The sequence below is a fragment of the Lepidochelys kempii genome, chromosome 1 (genome assembly GCF_965140285.1).
Source record: "Lepidochelys kempii isolate rLepKem1 chromosome 1, rLepKem1.hap1, whole genome shotgun sequence".
Taxonomy (NCBI): domain Eukaryota; kingdom Metazoa; phylum Chordata; order Testudines; family Cheloniidae; genus Lepidochelys; species Lepidochelys kempii.
Window position 1 is genome coordinate 32,760,228 of NC_136380.1, and position 24,733 is coordinate 32,784,960.

General features: G+C 40.0%; 2 protein-coding genes and 1 long non-coding RNA gene across 4 annotated transcripts in view; 2 read left to right on the forward strand and 1 right to left on the reverse strand.

The window, feature by feature from the left end:
* Nucleotides 1-5,164, forward strand: part of ARHGAP42 (Rho GTPase activating protein 42) — a 378,098-nt gene extending 372,934 nt beyond the window's left edge. The window contains exon 24 of one of the 2 annotated variants that reach the window (XM_073337948.2): nucleotides 4,944-5,164. In XM_073337948.2, the coding sequence (XP_073194049.1) occupies nucleotides 4,944-4,999 (56 nt within the window). In that variant the 3' untranslated portion in view covers nucleotides 5,000-5,164. Of the gene's footprint in view, nucleotides 1-2,951; nucleotides 3,004-4,943 lie in introns of those variants that run through there. The other variant, XM_078852354.1, reaches the window with a different exon arrangement.
* PGR (progesterone receptor) overlaps nucleotides 1-22,712 on the reverse strand; it is a 54,511-nt gene extending 31,799 nt beyond the window's left edge. The window contains exons 1-2 of the mRNA XM_073337968.2: nucleotides 21,275-22,712; nucleotides 19,444-19,595 (exon numbers count right to left, since the gene is read on the reverse strand). Of these exons, the coding sequence (XP_073194069.2) occupies nucleotides 19,444-19,595; nucleotides 21,275-22,572 (1,450 nt within the window). The 5' untranslated portion in view covers nucleotides 22,573-22,712. The remainder of the gene's footprint in view (nucleotides 1-19,443; nucleotides 19,596-21,274) is intronic.
* LOC140909212 (uncharacterized) overlaps nucleotides 21,711-24,733 on the forward strand; it is a 45,917-nt gene continuing 42,894 nt past the window's right edge. Inside the window, exon 1 of the long non-coding RNA XR_012158138.2 lies at nucleotides 21,711-21,813. This is a non-coding gene — a long non-coding RNA (uncharacterized LOC140909212). The remainder of the gene's footprint in view (nucleotides 21,814-24,733) is intronic.

Below are 24,733 nucleotides of genomic sequence, written 5' to 3' on the forward strand. Positions count from 1 at the left end.
GGAACCATTCGAAGTGTTGAAAATGGTAGAACAAACAGCAACAGCTGGACACTAAGGAAGGAAAAGTTTAGTTAGGTATGATGAATCAGTTCTTAACAGTAAATGCATTTGGAGAGTGGAACAGAATCCAAAGGGAAATTCTTTGGGCACCAAAAAGATTCAAGAACCACTAGTGCAAGCAAGGCAGAAGCAGGTGGATCAGACTGAATCATGTACAAAGTTGTCTTTTCTGGTCTTGCAATTTTTAGGATTTGGGTATTCTTCCTGATGTTATGGATACTTTCTTGCTTCAATTGATTTTCCTTAGCAAAAACAAAGTTTTAAAATTGGACTGTAAAGAATTTTAGTCAAACTGAAAGAGTTGTGTAATTATTTGAATGTTAGGCTTTATTTTGTGTGTGTTAAAATTGAATCTTGTTGTCTTGATGATATTTTAATGTGAATTACATTCCAGCAATGCTGTCATCTTATTAGCATTCCATTGCCAAGATATAATGTTGTAGTCAAATACAACAAATAATAATGATGGCCCAGTTCTTCTCTCATTCAAATCAAATTCAAAATTATGCTCTAAAGTATTATCATTCTATCCCGTGATTATTTGATTGAAACTGTATTGCGAATCATTTTAATTATGGATGGGTCAACCTGACTGGATAAAACAATCAATCCCAACCTTCACTCATCCATCCAAATTAACCTCACACTTATTTTTTGGTGTTTAAAACTTTTTAAATTTCCCCCACTTCCATGTTTCGGTACCTCCTAATTCTAACCAGGACTCCAAGTAAGTGGAAGTATCAAAATATCAATAGAAAAACATGTTAGTTGGACATTGTCAGCTCAATTATGTGGAGCAAAAAAGGTATGGATCAAGTACAAGGAAGCATCCAACCTTGTGAAATTTGTGTTCCTCCTTTCTGGTGTGGAACTGCGAATGTTGTTTCAATCGTCGTTTCTTTTCATGTGTGTATTTATTTTCAGAGCAGTATTAGTTTGATTTAGCTATTTACTGCCAGTGGTAGTAAACAAGTCTGAGATGGTCGTTATGTAATTCAGCTACTGTTTTTTGTATCCCCTTTCTTTGCCCACTTCTGGTAAAATAAGTATGTGTTAAGCAAGACTTGTTCTACAGATGAACAGTAAGGACAATCTGAAAATGTGCTCTCAGTAACAGGTACAACTATGAGTATCTACTTCATGAGAAAGTAGGCATTTTCTTCTGGCAAGATGCCAAGAATTACTGACAAACCATCCAAAATAGAATGTTTTTAGTTTTTGTTTTTAATGTTTACATTCCCTTTTTAGAATTGTTGTAGCCGTGTTGGTCTCAGGATATTAGAAAGACAAGGTAGGTAAGGTAATATCTTTTATTGGACCAACTTCTGTTGGTGAGAGACACAAACTTACACAGGACTCTTCCTCCATTGTTACGGTTGCCTTCTTCCATCACATCCGCTCCACGATTCCATTTTTTTCCCCAGTAAAACATTAAAGAGCAACAAAACAACGCTTCATATTTCTGGCAACAGACCAAGAAGCAGAATGCTTATTTTTAACCATATCCCTCTCTGTGCAATATTTAGTTGATCTCTCCCCTACTTTGCCTTAGTTAGCTCTGAAAGCCCTCTCAGTATTTCTCTATGCTACAGAGGCTTTAAGAGAAGAAATAGGGCATACTCAGTATGTATCTAGTTTTGAAATGATTTTATTGGTTGGAATGATTTTATGGGCCTATACTATATGCAGTGATATGTCAGAGTTTGCCTGCTGTCTCAAATATTGATACTTTCAGGAAACTCAAGTATAAGTAAGCCATCTGTAGGAACACACATAAAAGTTTTCCCTCTGGAAGTATCCCTTATGGAGCACTGAGGAGCCTTTTATTTTTTTATGTCCCTACCAAGACCTACATAAGCATCCACCATCCTTTCAACCAAGAAAATAGTTCCAGACTCACTTTTGACTGTGGCCATGTTTCTCGTTAGCTATTCAAATGCCTTGATATTGACCAATGACAATTTATCCTCTGTCCCTTGAACACCACAAACAACTACTTCTGAATATGAACAAACCAAGACAAGAAAATCAAGATAAGTCTCTGTCAAGGTTCCTTCCCCACTCCGAACTCTAGGGTACAGATATGGGGACCCGCATGAAAGACCCCCTAAGTTTATTTCTACCAGCTTAGGTTAAAACTTCCACAAGGCACAAAGTCTTTCCCCTTGGATTAGGTAAAATGCTGCCATCACCAAGTGTTTTAGACAAAGAACAGGGAAGGACCACTTGGAGTTCCTATTTCCCCAAAATATCCCCCCAAGCCCTTACACCCCCTTTCCTGGGGAGGCTTGAGAATAAACAAGATGAGCACAAACTCCTTGGATTTTTAAGACCCAAAAAAACCCAGTCAGATTCTTCAAAATCAGAACTTTATTAGAAGAACAAAAAAAAAGATAAGAGAACAACTCTGTAAGATCAGAATGGAAGATAATCTTACAGGCAGTCAGATTTAAAACATAGAGAATCCCTCTAGGCAAAACCTTAAGTTACAAAAAGGCACAAAAACAGGAATACATATTCCCTCCAGCACAGTGAATTTACAAGCCAAAACAAAGAAAACCTAATGCATTTTCTAGTTAGATTACTTACTAACTTTAAAGGAGTTGGAGGCTTGCATCCTTGATCTGTTCCCAGCAAAGGTATCACACAGACAGAAAAAAACCTCCCCCCCCTCCAGATTTGAAAGAATCTTGTCCCCTCAATAGCCAGTTTGGGTAGGTGCCAGCGGGGTTACCTTAGCTTCTTAACCCTTTACAGGTGAAAGGATTTTTCCTCTGGCCAGGAGGGATTTTATAGCACTGTATACAGAAAGGTGGTTACCCTTCCCTTTATATTTATGACAATGTCCAACATGGCCCATATTCCTTAAATCATCAAATTGTATCTTTTAGATAAACAAGAAAATGCTGAAGCTGATGCTATCTTGTGAAACTTTATGGAGCAGAATTCTATATAATTGTAAGATTATCTTCTTATATGTTCAAGAGTGCTGTAAGTAGATTTTAGGTACACATACTCAGAATAAAGTTTAAAATGTATCCATGATACCAGCATATACAACTTTAAAAAAAAAGTTATATCCATAAATAGTAAAACCTCAGTTTCATGTCTCATAAATAAGACTGTAGTGCGAGCTGGAGCACTGATACAGTTGTGACCAAAAGAGAAGAGTGCAATGTACCAAATTACCAACACATTTTTTTTTGCTGCATCTTCAGTAAATGTTCCTTGGAGGTTTCTTATCCAATTTCTAGCCTGACCTATCTTACCCTGCGTAATCTGACCAGAGCCAGTAGAAGATGGTAATATCACAGGCCTATACTTTTTAAAATTCCTCTTCCAGTCTAATTATCCATGCTGAGTCTCAACCAAAAAGTAATTATTTTTGGACATTTGAACCACATCAGTTCTGTGATTTTTAGTTATTAAAAGCATAGGGAAAAATCCCTTATAGTTAACTCCCAAATTTCCAATTAGAAACTATGTATTCAAAAGGTAGAAGCCTCAGTTAGTAGAATTTAGCTACATGGTGACGCTCAAGAAAGTTAAGGCAAATCAACTAAAGATGTGAAGTTAATTCACATAAATTAAAGTGCATTAACCTCCACATACACCCCTGGGTGGATGGTTTCATTCAGGAGTAAAGTTGCTTTAGTTCACTGTAACTAAATCCTCCTCCATGTTACATACAATAGACCTGATTCTCTTCTCATTTTATAATAATTTTATGACAGCAGGGGTGCTGAAACTAGGGGTTCTGAGGGGCGTCCAGCAGCACCGCCTGGCTTCAAGTGGTTTCCATTATATACAGGGTTTACAGTTTTGTTCAGTAGCTTTCAGCACCCACAGTATAAAAGTTGTTCCAATGCTATTGTATGACAGTGTAAATCAAGTTGCACAGGCATAAAACTGATATAATGGAGTGGAGAAGCAGGTCTACTGCACGTACCATGCTAAAACTTCAAGATGGTACTGTTGAACTAATTTTTAAAATGGAAATGTACCAAGAAAACTGCTACAGAAACACATACTTCACATATTTTACTGAAGACCGCTTATCTGCCCTGCGGTTTCTCACTTGAAGTTACTTCCATAGGGTTCTATTTGGCCATCCTTCCTATTCCATCTGTATGTGAGGCCACTAGGAGACACTGACGTTGGGTTTGCATTGCAATGGTATCAATAAGGGTTAACCATTTGACTGAGCTATGATATGGAATGTCTTTCATTTTCACAAGCTTAAGTAGATTTAGAATTTAAAATCCATTAACTACTATTGGGTATCAGTTGTGAACGGTAAATCCTTTATTATCAGCTTTATCAATATAATTGATTAGATATTTCCCTTATGCCTCCAAAATTTCAATAGTAAAATAGAGAAACAAAGACCGCCTATGGCAAAAAAGATCCACTGGGATTTCAGTGTTAATATCAGTGGGCTTTGGGACTATGCTTCACTTATAAGAGGCTAATGCAGTGAGGTTTCTGATTTCAGAAAATGTTGTATTCATGTATGGTAAAAGTATCCAGACCACAGGATAGGCATTTCTTTCTTGTATAATAAATGAAAATAAAAAAATAAATAAATGACCTACATTTGCCAGTGAGAAGACAAGGAATAACTGAAGAAGGATTAACTGAACAAAAGCAAGGTGCTAGACTAAGATTATTCAAATTACACACAGTACTATTTTACTCATTGGACAGTCACTTTGCTCTTGTCTACACTGATTATTTTAGGGAAATTTCCTCTAGTTCTAGTGCTAATGTAGACTGACTGTTATTTTTATCATATCATTTAGAGCTGCCCACCAATTTGGCTCTTACTATTCATATCATTTTCCTAATATCAGACTTAAAACTTTTCTTTCCTTATCTTCAAGACCGTAGAACAAGCAGCAGTCGCCTTCTAAGACTGAATAGCACTCGTCCTTCCTAACTTAATATCAACTCTATATGGATGCATCAACACAGCGAACTTCAGAGAAGCCTCCTACTAGCCACCATCTGATTTCTGCACTCCACTAATATCCAGTTCCCTTAAGTCTGACCCATTAATTTCAGATTCTATTGCGTCCACTCTGGAAAAATTTCAGACTCTGCTTTAACATGTTTAATATGTTCTATAATCTCCTGAGTCAGGATTTTTACAGGTAATTTCAATAAATTACTATAATTAATGTACCAAAAAAATCAATGAGCATTTGATATAACTGAGTCTAAAATAAGTGACTTATATAATTGACACAGATGACTACTACCAGACACACCTGAATATTACCTTTTAAAATGTTAAGTAACATGGTTATGTTCTATTTTGTATAACTTTATGTCTATCTGAAGAACATAAATCGATTTCACTGACACAGATTAATCTGAAATACAAATGCCTAATCATTATCTCACACTAATATTTGTGTTTCTACAGTTAAGTGAAACTAGACACTGAGAAATGTAATTAGTTGTTTGACCTTTATATTTAAATTCCAGCATCTCACTGAAGGACAGAACATGTGAGTAGGAAAGGAAAAATATGCAAGGTATTTGGTTAGGGTTGCCAATTTTGGATGAACATAATCCTGGAGGTTTAATCACGTGACATAATCTTTAATGAAAGATTAATTTTTAATTCCTGGAGACTCCAGGGCAATCCTGGAGGGTTGGTTAATTCAAAATTAGGGGATGAACCACCTGGAAAGCTTGTAGAAACTATTAGTGAGCATACTAAAATATTTACTTGAGTAGATTTTATTTGCAGCATGTCAAATATTGGACTTCCCTATGTTTTTATTTATTTGGTTTGACTGTGTTTATCCTCTGTAATTATTAATTATTTGTATTACAGTAGGAAGATGCAAACTGAATATCAGGAAATTCCAACATGGAGATGTATTTGGCAGTAGAAACATTTACTAAGGGAAATGATGGAAGCCCAGTATTTTTAGATATCAAAACCTAGACTGAATAAAATAGAAGAAAATGTACTGTAAGGAACAATCCTGCAATTTTTCAGTGAGGCCACAAAGAGACTGTGTTCTTTGTATTCTTTGATCCCTGACTGCCACTTCCTGTGAAGCCTTCATGGGTTAATTCTACAATAAACTTTTCATTTCTGTCTCAACTTTTAATCTAAATGTCCAAAAAAAAAAAAAGAATAGAATGTTTTCTCTAGAGTGAGAGAAAAATTCTCAAGCAACCACTTCTCTCTTTCCCTCCCTGGCTCCAACAGCCAGTTTGCCGCTAACGTCCACAACTTTGGCATCATCCTTGACTTTGCACTCTCCTTCCCTTCTCAGATCTCCAATGTCTTGAAACTTTCATCTCCACTTGCTGTCTTGACTATCACAACTCCTTTCTCTATACATCCCCAAATCCCAGCTCTCCAGACAACGGCATAAACAGAATATTATTCCCCTCCTTATCACTTTTACACACCCCACACAATTTTATTGCTTTTCATTCATTTCAGGATACAATTAAAATTTCAATCTTTGTTTTTTAAACTCACCCTGGACTTGCTTCAACTTGTTTCATAGACTTTGTCTCTCTCTCTACTTCCCTTTTCAACTATCTAGCTTTACACTCTCCTCTGTTGCTCCATACTCTTTCTCAAATGCTGCTGCAAGTGCCTTCATTTTCACTAGCCAAAATAAAGTAGTTAAGTGTACAACAATCTATTAAATATCTCTAAGTCTCCAAATGCACTAAACAGGAGCTGTTCTTTGGGTTAAATGATTAAGTATTCCAGAGTTTGTCTCATTTGTAATAGTATCAACTAAACAGGGTAGAGGTGACAAAACTTCAGAATAAGAATATTGTTTAGTTAGTTAATTAAAAAAATAATAGTGCCTAACATGAAATTTTGCACAAGAATTAAAGCATAATATCTTCATTATATAGAGAAGCTTACAAGAAGTGGAAGATTGGACAAATGACCAGGGAAGAGAAAAAAATATTGCTCGGGCATGCAGGAGTGAAATCAGGAAGGCCAAATCACACCTGGAGTTGTAGCTAGCAAGAGATGTTAAGAGTAACAAGAAGGGTTTCTTCAGGTATGCTAGCAACAAGAAGGAAGTCAAGGAAAGGGTGGGCCCCTTACTGAATGAGGGAGGCAACCTAGTGACAGAGGATGTGAAAAAAGCTAATGTACTCAATGTTTTTTTTGCCTCTGTCTTCATGAACAAGGTCAGCTCCCAGACTGCTGCACTGGGCAGCACAGCATGGGGAGGAGGTGACCAGCCCTCTGTGAAGAAAGAAGTGGTTCGGGACTATTTAGAAAAGCTTGACGAGCACAAGTCCATGGGGCCTGTCATAAATATAAAGGGAAGGGTAAACCCCTTTGAAATCCCTCCTGGCCAGGGGAAAGCTCCTCTCACTTGTAAAGGGTTAAGAAGCTAAAGGTAACCTCGCTGGCACCTGACCAAAATGACCAATGAGGAGACAAGATACTTTCAAAAGCTGGGAGGAGGGAGAGAAACAAAGGGTCTGTGTCTGTCTGTAGTCGTCTTGGCCGGGGACAGAACAGGAATGGAGTCTTAGAACTTTTAGTAAGTAATCTAGCTAGGTATGTGTTAGATTATGATTTCTTTAAATGGCTGAGAAAAGAATTGTGCTGAATAGAATAACTATTTCTGTCTGTGTATCTTTTTTGTAACTTAAGGTTTTGCCTAGAGGGGTTCTCTATGTTTTTGAATCTAATTACCCTGTAAGATATCTACCATCCTGATTTTACAGGGGGGATTTCTTTATTTCTATCTACTTCTATTTTTTTATTAAAAGTCTTCTTGTAAAACACTGAATGCTTTTTCATTGTTCTCAGATCCAAGGGTTTGGGTCTGTGGTCACCTATGCAAATTGGTGAGGCTTTTTATCCAACATTTCCCAGGAAAGGGGGGGTGCAAGTGTTGGGAGGATTGTTCATTGTTCTTAAGATCCAAGGGTCTGGGTCTGTAGTCACCTAGGCAAATTGGTGAGGCTTTTTACCAAACCTTGTCCAGGAAGTGGGGTGCAAGGTTTTGGGAAGTATTTTGGGGGGAAGGACGCGTCCAAACAGCTCTTCCCCAGTAACCAGTATTAGTTTGGTGGTGGTAGCGGCCAGTCCAAGGATAACGGGTGTAATATTTTGTACCTTGGAGAAGTTTTGACCTAAGCTGGAAAAGATAAGCTTAGGAGGTTTTTCATGCAGGTCTCCACATCTGTACCCTAGAGTTCAGAGTGGGGGAGGAACCGTGACAGGGCCGGATGCGCTGCATCCGAGAGTGCTGAAGGAGCTGGCGGATGTGATTGCAGAGCCATTGGCCATTATCTTTGAAAACTCATGGTGATCGGGGGAGGTCCCAGATGACTGGAAAAAGGCTAATGTAGTGCCCTTCTTTAAAAAAAGGGAAGAAGGAGGATCTGGGGAACTATAGGCCAGTCAGCCTCACCTCAGTCCCTGGAAAAATCAAGGAGCAAGTCCTCAAGGAATCAATTCTGAAGCACCTAGAGGAGAGAAAAGTGATCAGGAACAGTCAGCATGGATTCACCAAGGGCAAGTCATGCCTGACTAATCTAATTGCCTTCTATGACGAGATAACTGGCTCTGTGGATGAGGGGAAAGCAGTGGACGTGTTTTTCCTTAACTTTAGCAAAGCTTTTCACATGGTCTCCCCCAGTATTCTTGCCAGTAAGTTAAAGAAGTATGGGCTGGATAAATGGAAGATAAGGTGGATAGAAAGCTGGATAGATTGTCAGGCTCAACGGGTAGTGATCAATGGCTCCATGTCTAGTTAGCAGCTGGTATCAAGTGGAGTGCCCCAAGGGTCGGACCTTGGGCCGGTTTTGTTCAATATCTTCATTAACGTGGATTGCACCCTCAGCAAGTTTGCAGATGACACTAAACTGGGAGGAGAGGTAGATACGCTGGAGGGTAGGGATAGGATACAGAGGAACCTAGACAAATTAGAGGATTGGGCCAAAAGAAATCTGCTGAGGTTCAACAAGGACAAGTGCAGAGTCCTGCACTTAGGAAGGAAGAACGCCATGCACCGCTACAGACTAGGGACAGAATGGCTCGGCAGCAGTTCTGCAGAAAAAGACCTAGGGGTTACAGTGGACGAGAAGCTGGATATGAGTCAACAGTGTGCCCTTGTTGCCAAGAAGGCCAATGGCATTTTGGCCTGTATAAGTAGGGGCATTGCCAGCAGATCGAGGGCCGTGATCATTCCCCTCTATTTGACATTGGTGAGGCCTCATCTGGAGTACTGTGTCCAGCTTTGGGCCCCACACTACAAGAAGGATGTGGAAAAATTGGAAAATGTCCAGCGGAGGGCAACAAAAATGATTAGGGGACTGGAACACATGACTTATGAGGAGAGGGGAACTGGGATTGTTTAGTCTGCGGAAGAGAAGAATGAGGGGGGATTTGATAGCTGCTTTCAACTACCTGAAAGGGGGTTCCAAAGAGGATGGATCTAGACTGTTCTCAGTGGTAGCAGATGACAGAACGAGGAGTAATGGTCTTAAGTTGCAGTGGGGGAGGTTTAGGTTGGATATTAGGAAAAACTTTTTCACTATGACGGTGGTGAAACACTGGAATGAGTTACCTAGAGTGGTGGTGGAATCTCCTTCCTTAGAAGTTTTTAAGGTCAAAGCCCTTGACAAAGCCCTGACTGGGATGATTTAGTTGGGGATTGGTCCTGCTTGAAGCAGGGGGTTGGACTAGATGACCTCCTGAGGTCCCTTCCAACCCTGATATTCTATGATTCTATGAAAGGAAGGAGAGAATAAACTGAAATAAGAACTCTGCTAATGTGAGTTAACATAGCATTAACTTTGATGGTTAAATTGAATTAAATAAAGCGGAAAAGCAAATTAAAGCATTATTAAGATTCTTGGATAAGCAGAAACTATCATAAAAAAGGAACTAAGACTCTTACTTGATCCTGGTCTCAAGAATTTTAGCATTCTGAAAACTATAAACCTTTGTGTACAGCAGAGTGAATTAAAAACATAATAGAACTTTTAGTTTTCAGTTTAATCGTTTGACAAAAACATTATTTTAACTTTTTAAATTTAATTTCTCTTGCCCTTTTTATGGCAGCATATTTTGCAGATGGCACTTATGTAGTCATCATAAGTGCTCCACAGTCACAGAATTTTGATGACAGTGAAAGGATGTGTATAAAACAAGGGAATGAACAGCCTTTTGTGTTCAGTTTATCTGAATTACTTTGTGTACACAATACACTTCTATGAACACTAACCGCCCCCAGGAAAAACTCTCAAATATTTAAATCACAACACATTACTAAGATAAAGCCCTTTCATACACACACTGGATTCATAATTCTTTTCCTGACCTTCCACCTCTCATTTATTTTATATGAGTCTATGATCCACAATTCCATCCTACAGTTTTAGTGGGCCAATGTGGGACAGACTACCCCAGTCAGAAAGTAACAAAGACTGAAAAAATTGTACACCAGAAGAAGAAGAGAGTAATAAATAGCAAAGAACAGCTCCTACTCCAGATGACCTAACTGACAATGGGCCTCTGCACAACTGGCTGGGGTCTGTCTACACCAGTGAATTGCAAGGCAGGATCAGGGTCAGCTACAGTACACAACTATTTAATTCCTCCAGATTGCAGGGAGAGAACATGGGGTTGTGTGGCCGTGAGGAGCATGGGAGCACAGGTTTACTCACTCTGCCTCGTAGGCATCAGGTAAATTGTGGGTGTGCTAGTAACACTATAATAGTAGGCCGATTACAGTCAGAAAAAAATGTGTGTTTTAGTACGGATATGAAGGTGGAGTGGTGGCTATCCACGACTATCTGATCAAAGTAAGAGAACTACTGGATCTCAAACAACTGCTTGCCACTTGTTTCCATACAATTCTCTCTGTATTCTGGCTACAATACTTAATATAAAGACTAATTTGTATCTGCTGAGAGCTTAACTGGCATTAAGCAACAGTTGTTTGCAAAAGCATAACAGCTGTGAACATGGACACACAGTCAGGGAGCCAACATTAGGCTGGAGATATATATTGTTGCCTCTGCAGCCTGTTGATATGACAGCAAGAGATGCAATTCAGTAGCTTTCGCAGCACTATCTGAATATCCATCATGAGCACATCACCAGTGTTGTAGGAAAAATACAGAGCCTTGTTTGACAGATGCCATCTCACCGAAACAGTTACAGTTGGTCTTGCAAAAGCCAAGTAATCTTTAGCTGTGCCTAGTCATTGTCTGACCAGAGTCACCTGTTGGAATTCTGTAAACCAAACGGCTTTGCACTACCTGAGATGACTTCTGTTCCATCTGACAGGATGTTCAGTATAATAGGTGGCATTGCCACTACACAGACTGCATAAAGGTGGACTCAGGAAAAAGTAGAACAGCTCGCATTTGTGCAACTCACCACACAATAAATCAGCAATAATGACCAGTCACAACAGTATCACTTCCATTTCCAATCCTAACACTAGCAACAATCTGTAATTGCCAAAGTTATCAGAACCAAGTTGATGCTCAAACTATGCAATGCTAGCTCACCTTTCAACTTTGTCGGTCACTTTGGCTATTAGTCTTTCACACTGAATGTGGTGTAACTGAGTCCTTGTTCATTCAACTGTAACGCCTCATTCAAATTCCTCCTACAAATTCTATTTCTGCCATCTTGCTTGCAGGAACTGAGGAGGTTGAAAGGTAAATAACAAAACTAGCAACACTGCCAAGATGTATATCTGTGTCTTAGTGTTGATTTTATCTTTGTTACTGGCATCCTTCCCCTCCCTCTCCCTGACATTTTCTTTACCGTCAGTTGGAGTACTATTTCAAGGTTAGATTTTAAACTTGTTGGAGCTTAAAATTAAAGATTTTAAACTTGTCAGATCTTAAAATTTATTTGAATTTTTGTAAGGCACCTAGAATATTTTGGTCACTTGCAAAATATAATATTAATTACAATACTAACTTCAGCATCCGCTGCACACTTGAACGAAAAGCACCTTTGCCTTTTAACTTTAGGTACTCACAGTGTATTTAGTTCACAGAGATTTCAGCACTCTCAGTGCTTGCCATACATGCAAGACCAAATCCTGTTCCTAAGACTGACCCTATGTAACTGAATTGATCACTGGGAATCTCTGCAGAGTCAGGGGGAATTTTCACCCTGACCACAGAGCAGCAGCAGATCCTTTCCATGTTGCCACTCCAACCACAGGGCCAGAGTTTTTTCTGCAGCCCTAACACCCCAGCTCCTTCCCAAATGCTGCATCCATAATGCTCCACTCCCAGAAGAGGCCTTCATCTTATTCATTTTCTTATTGTTTTAGATGCCTATTTATATTCATATGGGGAGGGAGGAACAAATGTGTTTAGTCTGGTAATATTCCTTATGCATAGCATGTTTTGTTTTGTTTTTCCTTGTGGTGAATCCCTCCTTCATTATGAAGCTGGCCATACAGTCTGAGAAACTTTACCAGAGTGGATGGGCAGTGCAATAGCTAGTTTCTGAATGGAGTAGTTGGAGGAGGTCTGGCACAGATCAATCCCAGCAGAGCCTGAAGCCACCACCTCAGCCCACAGCTCCCCACTTGCAGAGAATGACCAGGGCATCAGCAATCCTAAAGGCAGAGTTTGCTAAACTCAGGCAAGAGGAGAAGGGGAGTGGAAACTGACAGGTGACTGAACTGTTTACCACATCTGTTTGAGCTTGTCCCCATATGCAATTACCTGCACAGCAACCCACTCCCACCCTAAACTCAAAATGTATTTAAAAACTGTAAAAAAGCAGATGTGCAACTACTAGACTTATTTTGAAACAGAGTGTCTTAACAAACCAATAATCAGTTTCCCCATATACGTGCTGCAATACGACCTGTTTTACTAGTCTCAAACCCTTCAGATGCAGGCAGCTATTTTTCCTTAGCGTGATGAAGTAAGTATCAGCAGCCGCCAAAGGAAAACATGTGACATCAGCTGATGTAAAAAAATTTTCAAAACGAAGAACTTCATTGAGAAAAGATAGAACTTGCAATATTATTTGTGGTCTAACTAAACTTATATACTCTTTGCATACCTAGAGCATTTGCAAGGGGTCACTTGAAAAATCAAAGGCATGAATGCGAGCTGCCAAGAGGCAACATATGAGCAGCAAATGGTAGAAGTTCGGGATTCAACAAATCTAAACATTTAATTCCTCTCCAAAACATCTGACAACTAAATTTACCCTTCCCATTGCACAATCATTGTAGTTAATGTAGACCTGCCTGCAGACAGTTTTTTTATAAGATATTGTTAATATCTCAATTTGGCAATTAAGTTGCTGAAAATTTTTAGAAGAAAGAGTTAGCCCACATGCTCTTTATTGTTTCTACTGTTCCAGACTAGAACTTCATGCAGCTGCAAACCAAAGACACAGCCCATTTGACAGCACCTTTTAAATTCCTATTCAGTTGTAAGTTTCTTAGAAAATATCCTGAATATAGTTATTTGATACCATTCAAAAGTTCCTTTCCAAGCATTCATTATGAATGATAAATATATGTTGGTTGTCAGCTCACCAACAGAAGAAAGTTTCAGCCACTGTGACCTGCTGCATCCATTTTTACATTTAAAATTCCTTAAATGACAGTAAGTAATTGTAGTTGTTGTGATTCTCTTGCTACCAGGAGGATATTGGCTTTTATGTTTTAGAGCACTTCTTCAAAGCTCTTGAAATTGTCCAAGTTTGTACAATAAGAAGTAAAAAAACCACAACTTAGGAAACAGTCCTTTCTAGGCAAATAACTGAATAAAGTAAATCATCCCTAACTCGTGAAGAGTTTTTTTTTATGAAGATACAGACTTCTAACTCTTGGCTATCCTTACATTTTTCTCCTCCCTCCACTCCCTATCAACACTAGCCTTTGTCCCATCTGCTGCACCTAAATACAATTTTCCCCAACCGAAGTTTTTATTTTCAGAAGGTTTCAAACCTGTGCATGCTACGCCAAAAACAGTGTTCTACAATATAATCTCTCCACCCTGGAATATGACTCCTTACTGCCTGCATCCAGACACCGTAATGTACAAATGATGTGAAAAATGTTTTGTTGCTATGTTTCTTGAAAGATGCTTTGCCTAACAGCAGTGCTGAAAACTGGACAAAATTTACTATTTCACAGGCTGGCAAAGAAGTTTATGTTTGTGAAAGGAATGCTTTTCTAATTCGCTGACCTTGAAAATGACAGTTAAGCTACTCCTCTTCAGAACTCCGATAAGAGCAAAACATACATATTCTACAAAGCAGCCCAACATTCAGACTTGTTAACTGACAAATGAAAAGCTGAGAACCAAAATGATTTAAACTCTGCACAAGAGCAATCACATTTATTTGAACAATTCATTGCCAATATGCTTCCTAAAGCAGTTTCATTCTACATTTATATTATATAGTCTTTTCACTAAGGCTCTTCACACAGTTTTAGTTCTTCTTTAAAATTTATGCATCTATATGCTGGCCACACTAAAATATATAGTTACAACAAATCTAACTAGCATAAATAATTCTAATCTATTCAAATTTACTAGAATATAGTTCATACTGATGTTTATGCATGGTAAGACATATATTTCGCCTAATGAAAAACTGAATAGATAGAATTTTTTAGATAACAGATAAATCCCTCGTTTCCATATGTGAACAGTTGTTTTAAAAAAGGAATTTCAATTTATTAATTGGATTCAGAAGAAAATTCTGTATGCAGGAAATGATTTGTGTGTGGAAAAGACCATCACAGATAATTAAAGATGAAGCTATCAACACAGTTCAACTTGGAAACTTTTAGAACAGAAATTACTTAAAAAAAACAAAACCAAAAAACCAGAAGACAGTCAAAACCATATTTGCTAAGTGGCTTCCTCTGCCCATATTCCATTACACAGTTGCTATATACACACATTATGTGGAGGAAAACAGCAATATCAGTCATTGTGTAGGAATCGGGTTATATCAATAAAGTAAAGCTATGAAATAATAACAGCCACCTATTCCTAATAATGCATTAATTTATCATATTAATATTTTTATGAAAAATGCATGAAGAGCAGAGTTGTAACTGTGAACTTGCATTCACGAAGTTCAGTCTTTTATTTTCATTAATTGTTATTTTAAAAACAAAATAACTGTGTCTAGAATAGTACTACAGTACCTAAAAATTCATAAAGGTAATGCTACATCCCCGATGAGGAAATGATGGGGATAGTAGCATATTTTTACATCAAAAACATATCTGGTTTTCAATTTACATACTTACCATTTGTGAACTTGCAAACTATTATTTTGTATTGTATTTTCAGTAAAATGTTTAGAGTGTTTGTTCTTGCTGACAAATTATTTGACTACACTGGTTTGCGATAGCTGAAGTTAGTGAGCTAGATCATTATGTCTAAGCTATATAGAAAGCAGGGGGCTATCCTTTTGCCCGTACATGGGAACATATTACTCCCTTGTTCAGCAACTCTAATGACTGTCTATCCAGCTCTCAATCAAATTCAGGACTGAACTCCTGGTATTAAAAAATCACCATAAACTTGCAACCTCTGTGTCAGACTATGTAACTAGCTACTTGTCCATCCTGTTCACTGTACACATCCAGCCTTTTGACTCCTTTCTGTTTTCCTCCCCATTAACTTTCAGTAGTCAAGAGACTGCTATTTCACTTGTCATGTCCAACTTTCTGAGTCACTCTTCCGCACCTGAAATCTCATAATTAAAACAATAATCTCTCATGTTATGATAAAAACATTTTGTACCAGCAAGTACGAAGATGCTACATAAAGCATACATTGTGTTGTCCACATAAGAGTGTGTACAAACACCTATTTTTCACATTCATTCTTTTCACATTTATTGAATACTCTTAAACTGGAAAGCCTTTGTGCGTAGGAAAACAGTGATATCGATCACCTTATGTTTACATTCTATGTGAGTGAACACCTATTAAACATGATGCTGAAAAACAGAGAGGAACTGATCACAAAACTAAAATTAATGGTTGTTTAGGTACAAGTGATCATGACATGACTACATTTGTTATGTGTTAGCACAATAAAGTCCAAAACGGGATATGAAAGATAAACTGATAACTGTTTACAAATATTTTACTAAATGTTCAAAAGTTCACAATCAAGAAAGGAGTACACTAGTTAAACAACAACAACAATTTGGCTTAGAGGAGAAATTAAAATAGCTATAAAAAGTTGAAAAAAATATGTATAACAAATGGTAAAAAGCAGAAGTTCATAGTAATGAATACAAACCAGGAGATAGGAATTGTAGAAAATTGATAAGGAAAGCAAAAGGACAAAAGTAGAACTCTATGGCTCTCAAGGTTAAGGACAATAATAAGGAGTTTTAAAGTATATTAGGAACAACAAGAATGCTAACAAAGATACTGTTCCATTGTCAATGATACTGTTCCATTGTCAATGATACTGTTCCATTGTCAATGATAACGTAGAAACAGAAGAAGTGTTCTGTAGCTGGAATAAAGCCAAATGAAATATTCATATCATATGATGGTGAAATACTTTCCATGTCAACAGTGATTAAGAAAGATGTTAAATTGCACCTACTAAAGCTAGACATTTTAAAATCAGCAGATTTAAAACTTTCCTCCAAGAATATTAAAAGAGCCGGCCAAGGTGCTTGCTGGATCATTAATATTGATTTTCAGTAAGTATTGGAACAGTGGAGAAGTTCCAGAGGACTGGAAGAAAGCTAAGATCAAGCCAATATTTTAAAAGGGTAAATAATATGACCCAGGTTATTATAAACCCTATTATAAACATAAACAATTACTGTTAAAGTTTGAAAATGACACAAAGAATGGGGGAGTGTAAATAACGAAGAGGATACATCACTGATTCAGAACAATTTGGTAAACTAGGCACAAGCAAACTATGTATGTTAAATACAGCCAAATGTAAAGTCATACATTTCTGAACAAAGAATGTTGGCTATATTTCTAGGATCGGGGGGATCACGATCATGGAAAGCAAGTATTCTGAAAAAGACCTGTAAATCACGGTGGCTAATTAGCTGAACATGAACTCCATGTGCAACACTGTGAACAAAAGGGATAATGCCATTCCGGGATGTATAAACCGGAGAATATCAAGTAGGTGTACAGAAGTTATATTACCTCTGTATTTGACACTAGTACAATCAATACTGGAAGACTGTGTCCTGCTCTAGTGTCTACACTTTAAGAAGAATGTTGATAAATTGGAGAGGGTTTCGTAAGAGTCACAAGTATGATTAAAGACTGGAAAAGATGCCTTACAGTGAAGGACTCTAGGAATTTAATCTATTTAGTTTATCCAAGAGAAAAGATTGTGACTTGATCACAATCTATAGGTACCAAAATGGGGAACACAAATCTGATAACAGAGGTCTCTTCAATCTAGCAGACAAAGCTATTAAGATCTAGTGGCTGGAAGCTGGAGCTAGACAAATTCAGATTAGAAATAAGGTGCCTTTTTTTTGTTTTATTACAGTGAGAGTCATTAACCATTGGAACAATTTACTAAGGGAAGTGGTAGATTCACCATTACTGGACATTTTTAAATCAAGATTGGTTGTTTTTTCTAAAAAATATGCTCTAGTTGAAGCACAGCTCTTGGACTGAAGCAGGAAGTCCTATATAGCCTGTGTTATTCAGCAGAGCTGACTAATCACAGTGGTCCCTTCTGGCTTTAAAAATCTATGACTGTGAAGACTTTGCCACCATAGGCTCATTAATATTTTATTCATAAAGTGTTCTTAACATTTATCAGCAGTGCTTTTATATTAAAATGGTAATAAAATACATTTCTGAGTAGAGTTGCCTACTAGGGCAAATACAACTGGAAACCGGCTTTGTACCCAGCTGATTTTAACGGTTCATAAAGAAACCAATCAACCAAAGAAAAAATATTAGTCAAAGACAACAACATTACTGAATAGGTATGAAGTTAAAAAAAATTTCTTTTTAAAATGTGGCATTTCTAAATTAGATTCCTTGTTAAAAATTTCACTTGCTTGAGCTGTTGTTATACGTATTTGACGTATTTAGGGTATTGCTAAAACTGAAGTAAACTCATTTTGTTTATGTAACCTAATCAAGAAAATGAGTTAATCAAGTCAGTGAAGAACGTGCCTAAATTCAGACATGACTTTAAGTGCTTTCCTGAATTGGAGCCTAACCTAGTAAGCTCCAACTATCTTTATGATATGACTGACTTTTTAAAGATATGACACTTATAGAATAATACACACATAGACTAATCAACAAATTACAGACCAAAAATTAGCGTTATATCTAGCAAACTATGTTAATTCTTTTCTTCCCCACATTCAGATGTTCTTTCCTTTGAAGATTAAATTATATAAAGGTTAATAAACTATATGAAATGTCAGAGAAACATATTATACAACTTTGATTTTAAGAAAACAAATCAAATACAAATTAGAGAAATATACTATAAGCAAGGGGTTTGTGTTGCTTATAGAGTATGCAGTACTCTAGTATTTAGTTTGACATGAGAGGATAATGAGAGGATAAACACATAAAAGATAAAAGGTAAAACTGTTGAAGAGTATATACTCTTTTATGTAGCATTTGGTAGTGTCAGAAAAAATATGGGGTCTAATCTTACATTTTGTACACATTAACTATTTCAGCAGGTGTGCGTGCGCATTTTGGGTACATAAGGAATGCAGGATCACATATATCATTTGATTTAAAAAGAGAAACCAAACACACATTCTCAACTAAGTACCAACCTATTTTCAAAGGTAATATAAAACTACTGTTTTATTAACATCTTAGACTTGATTTTCTTATTCATGTCCTGAGTAGAAAGCAAAACAACTATTTTAAAATTATTATTATTTAAAACTCGAAGGCCCAATTCTGCATTCCATAAGCAAGAAAAACTACCACTGACTTTAATGAGAGAATGAAGCCAATGGGAGTTTTTATTTGCATAAAGAACATAGTTTCATGCCGAGGCTGTTTGTTGCCAAGCAGCAACATTTAAATATTTTTAAAGTGAAACTGGTATTTGCTAACATTTCATGAAGTTTGTAACAGATAAAGAATTGCAAGGTTTTATAAGCTTCTGCCAAATCCACAACCCAAAATAAAACCAGCCGGATAATAAATATAAGTAAAGCAAATAGTATTAATATTAAATAACTAAGAAGGAATTTACCACCTACTGCAAGTATCTGAATCTTTTTCTCAGGGACAAAACATGACTGCAATAATATTTACAAAGACCGGTTCTAAAACTAGATAAAAATAAAGTGCTTACTGTACCCCAGGAAGTTTTATTACAGACAATTAGAAACAAAAGCATCTGACGTACCTTCCATTGCTCTCTTAAAGAAGACTTTACAACTTCCACAGGTAAGTACTCCATAGTGGCAACCAGAAGCCTCATCACCACAGATCAGACAAATCTTCTGAGGTAATGATTCAAAACTGTACTGAGGACTCTGACCAACTTCAGTGTCTGGCCTTTAAAAGGAAAGAAAATTAACAGGAATGAAACAGACTTGTAAAGAAGATTCACTGTCAGTCTGGGTTATACAGTTTTAAAGGAAATTACAATCCTAACAGTTGTCTTTTAAAACTGAAAGCAAATTTGATAAGGATAGAAGAAAAGTGACTAAAGCCACTCCAGCACTTTTTGCTGTTTTTGCTTTGGGTCTTGGATAAAAGGCATATCTGTAAAATGCATTAGCTAAAATGTTTTAAGTAATTAAAAAACCCTGGTGTAGAGGGCAAGTTGTATTTTAACACATTTTAGATAGTAGACGGAAAATCTAGGCTCTTTGCTAGGGTCTTCAAAATAGACGCCTGATCCTTCTGTGGGACTGCTCATGTGAATAAAATTACTCCTGTGCAAGTTTCTCTAGTTGCTGAATCTAAAATAATAATAAACTGCTTTGAACTGAAACTAATTTAACTTCAGCAGCCCTTTTCCTAGGCAACTGGTAAAACTGGCCTTCACTTTACATAGAAAATTAATAAATATCAAATTAATATCTCCTAATTCATTAACAGAGTTCTTACTTGTAACCAGTTTTAATGAACACAAAAGGGATAGTGAAGAATTACTTCCAGATATATTGCCTGCCTAAAGAAACTGATGTATTTAGCTAGCAAATAGCTATTTACTAAACAACTAGAAGTGTCTTTAATGTATTAGTAAATATTCTAACAATGTGTAGTATTTCTGTATATAAAAGTTATATTGAACAATTTTATTTAACGACTTATTACTATATAAGCTAGATCAGAATTTTGGACACATTGTCATGTTAATTTTTGCTTTGAAATTGGGTGGTTTTCCCCTAAAATCATGCACATGCATTTTAAAGAAATATGTAAATATAAACATAATATCTACTTGTAAAATATACCGCTGTGTATACAGAAGTTACCTGCATATAAATCATGAAATATTCACCATTTATGGCTGTTCAGAAGTTATCACCTCTTAGTCCATTATACAGTAATATAGTCTCTGTAGGATCCACAGGTCAAACTTGTGACAAAAGCATTTAAAATTTCACTGTCACAAGAGTATGATTTAATGAAGTGGAGTTTCTTCTGACAAGAACTAAAATTTCAAATATGACACAAACAATGTAGCAAATGTAAATATATTTGTCTTATTTCTACATATATTTATTTTAAAAGCTCTGTCCCAGTTTTGATCAAGTGAAGCTCAGTCTCTTTGATTCTTTTTTGTCATGTTTCAATGTCTTACACATTTTTTGGAACTTCCCTTTTTTATTGTAAAACTTATTCTAATCGGTGCAATGTTCCTTTAATATGAAATTCATTTTACTTAAAAACTTAGATGAAGTCTGTATTTTTTCTATAAGTCTGCTTTCTGCATAACTTCTGTGATTTAATCTCCTTAACACAAAAAAGTGTTATGGCAGAAAGATCAGCTGAATACCTTGCTCAGTAACATCTTATTTAAAAACTGTCAATAACTGTTTGCCAGGTCAGTTTAAAAGATAACACCATAAATCATCCCTTTTAAGTTAAGATCAACCCCCCAAATTCGCTTATAAAATGCAGACTTAAATCTTTTGAAATATGTGTGTCTTTAAAAGTAATCTGTTTTAAAAGAAGAAGGTTTAGTGCCGTTTGCTGTAGATGCATGTAACCTTAAATCTTACCTAATATAATTGGCATAGGGAGGATATAACTGGGGCAAACTCTCTTTGAGCAGGGCTGTCTGAAAGCCAAGTTGCTGATGGCCGTTCAGGTTGAGCGGCTGGTAAAGGGCTTGAGGGGCTGTTGATGTGGAGGGCAGACTGTCCCGCTGAACCATACAGCTTGAGCTCCCCGATGCTTTACAGTGCGGCGGCCCATAGGGCCCAGTCAGAACTGAAGACTCAGTTTTGTACAGGATACACTCGAGAGAGGAGGACTCCTGGCTGGCTCTCGGCTGCGGAGCGGCCAGCCTGTAGTCTGTGCACGTTTCTGCTGGAGTGGTCTTGGTGCCCAAGTAGGGGGTGGTGGCACTAATTCCTTCCTCCTTGATCTTTAGAGCTGGCTGGAAGTCCCCGTAGCTATAATGCTCCTCCTTTGAGTCGGGCTGGGGATAGACATAGTCCGCGAAGTCATGGGGGGTGGAGGTGGGGGACGCACGACGGCCAAAGAGGCTGCTCTCGTATTCCTCCACATCCAGCAGCTGCCGAGTCCTAGCTGCCAGGTAGGCCGAGTTCAGGGGCAGGATGGGCACATGGAGGAAATCCTGCCCGGGCCCTGCTGCAGCCGCAGAGCTCCCGGGGGCAGCGGTAAAGGCAGGGGCAAGAGCAAGGCTGCTCCCGGAGCCGGCGTCCTGCTCAGCGGGGCCCCCAGAGGCAAAGCCGTGATCTTCCTCGGAGAGTGCCTCGGGGGCACTGCGCGCCCCACCCGCGCTCTCCGCGGTTCCCTCGCCCTCCCGCTGGGGCGGCAGCTTGGCTGCGGCTGCCGGGGTGCCCCCGCCCGGCCAAAGGGAGGCGGCCGCGGCCGGAGGCGGCACGGAGCCCGAGTTTGCAGCCGGGCTGTCTTGGTGGGCGGCGGCTGTTTCTCCCGGCTGGTGCTCGGAGCGGCGGCTCATCAGCGCGCCGGGGAGCTCGGCCCCGAAGAGGCACCAAGCCGCGGGGGCACTGGCCGAGCCGGCGTGGGCCGCGGGAGCCAAGAAAGTGTCTAGGACGCTGTCCAGAGCATCCCTATCCGGCGGGGAGCCGCTGCCTTCCCGCTGCGAGGAGGGGCCCCTCTCCTCCCCCTCTGGGCGCCTCTGCTGCTCTTCCTCCTCCTCGTCCTCCTCCTCCTCGCTGCTTTTGGGGTAGAGCAGCCCGTGCAAGGAGATGTCCACGGCCTCCGCCCCCCCGCGGAAGGGGTCCAGCTCTGGGCGGCCCTGCAGCCGGACCGAGCCGTCCCTGGCCGAGGAAGGCGCCCTCGAGTCCTTCGCCTTCATCCCGCTCATGCTGAGCCGTGCCGGGCGCTGGGCTGGGGACTGGCTCGGGGCTGGCGGCTCCTCACATCCTGCCCCTGCCCCGCGGCACCCCGGAGCGGGCGGCACCCTCCGCCGCGGGTCCCCGGAGAGCTGGGCCAGCTCCCGCCCCGCGCCCCCTCCTGCGGCGCTCCGCTCCCCCGCCGCCTGCCTCGCCTCCGCCCAGCCCCACGGGCACCAGCACAAGCCCCCAGCCCCGCAGCCAGCCCCGGGACCGCACCGCCTCCGGGGTCCCCGGCGAGGGACGCTGCCGCCGCGCCCCGCGCGCGTTCGCTCTAAGTTGCGGGCAGGCGGAGGCGCCTCTCCCGGGTGCAGGCAACAGGCGGCCGAGGTGACCGTGCGAGCGGAGGCGCTGCCCCCGCGCGGAGCAGGAGACCGAGCAGCGCCAGCTGCCGCCGTCGGAAGGGCAGAGGCGGGCTCCGGCTCCCCAGGCTGGCTCCTTGCTCAGCGCTGCCGCTCCCCGGCTGGGTACCTGCTGCGCCCGCTCTGCCTCCCCGGGCTGGGGGGCTGGCACCAAGCCTGGCCCTGCTTCCCTGCGGAGGCACCGATCCCGTGCAGGGAGAAAGCAGCCAAGTCCTCTGCTGGGCACCCTCCGCCACTTGCTGCTTCCAGCTCCGCCCTTCCTCGCCCTGGCCCCTCCCACTGTCTCCGAGTTCCCTTTTCCGCCAAGGCCCCTGTCCCTTAGGGTTGCCAACATTTTATTTCAAAAATAGCGGTGAGACCTGGGACTTGCCAGGGCTTGACTTGCCCAGGAGGGAGGACAAAACCTGCTCCTCTCCTGGTCTTCGCAGGGGTTCTCTCTTTCCAGCACTCTGGGCTGGCATCTTGGGCTGCAGATGCAGGTCTCCTTCTGCTGCAGCACTGGGAGGGGCAGCTGGGCCAAATTTGAATGGTCTTGTGACCCATGTGCCAAAGTCAAGTTGGCAATATCCTTTCTGGCCTTCTCCCTCTTTTCCCCTTTATCCCTGTCTCTTTGGCAACTGATCCCCCACATTTTCTTAAGCTCCGCTTCCTCTGACTTGTAACCCTTCTTTCCCCCTCCCTTTTCTGTTATGTGGGTGCCCAGTTAAGACACTTCACTGCCCATTAGATGTAAACAATAAGTTACTTGCCCTAGGCACTGATGGGAAGAAAGGGTGGGCAGGTTAGGGTCTTGGAAAGGAGAGAGTAACAAAAGATTAAATTACTCCTGGGACGTCTAGGGACTTTTGGGGGGAGGGATAGCTCAGTGGTTTGAGCATTGGCTTGCTAAACCCAGGGTTGTAAATTCAATCCTTGAGGGGGCCATTTAGGGATCTTGGGTAAAAATTGGGTATTGGTCCTGCTTTGAGCAAGGGGTTGGACTAGATGACCTCCTGAGGTCACTTCCAACCCTGATATTCTATGATACCTGTAGTGATTGTTCATCCATCTATTTTTCATCCATCTTCAAACTTTAATATTACAATGTGAGTGTAAGCTCTGGCCCAAGATCCTATAGGGCCCCCGTAAATATTTATGCACTTGTCCTTGCACCTTCCACAAGATGGTGAAAACTAAAGCAGTTTAAACTCAGCTCTCATTCATGGCCCCTTGAATATCTTTCACTCATCTCACAGTCACGGAGGACGCAGGCCATCACTGAAAGAATTTACTATTTGAATGAGGGTCCTTCTTTGCCTCTTATATTTTTGTATAACTTTTTATCTGAGCAAATAAGAGGGACAGTTGCAAATATCTGGGAACTGGGTGGCTCCCCTTTAGGTTGCAGGTTCAAATACATCCCTGGTTGGTTCTGATCAAGAAGTTGTTACCACCGGATGGGAGTTTGGTGTTGTATGTGCAATACTAGCTTGGTGATGGTCATTCAGTTCCAATAAAACCAAAGGTTATACCAAAACTCCACTAATATAATTTGCACTAAATGACATTCTTCGTGGCAGTCTCAGCAGAGAAACTAAGCACTGAAAGATATTGAGAATAAACTACTTCCTTGCCTCTAGGGGTAGTTCTGCTTGGTCTGGGTAGAGTCAGGATGGCATGACTCATGGAGAAACTAGCACTCCTACTGCCTGTACTGTTTCTGTTCTGTTGTAGATGCTCAGTAAGTAAATGTGGGGTAGCCTCAAGGACAGACAACCCAGCATCTTTCAGG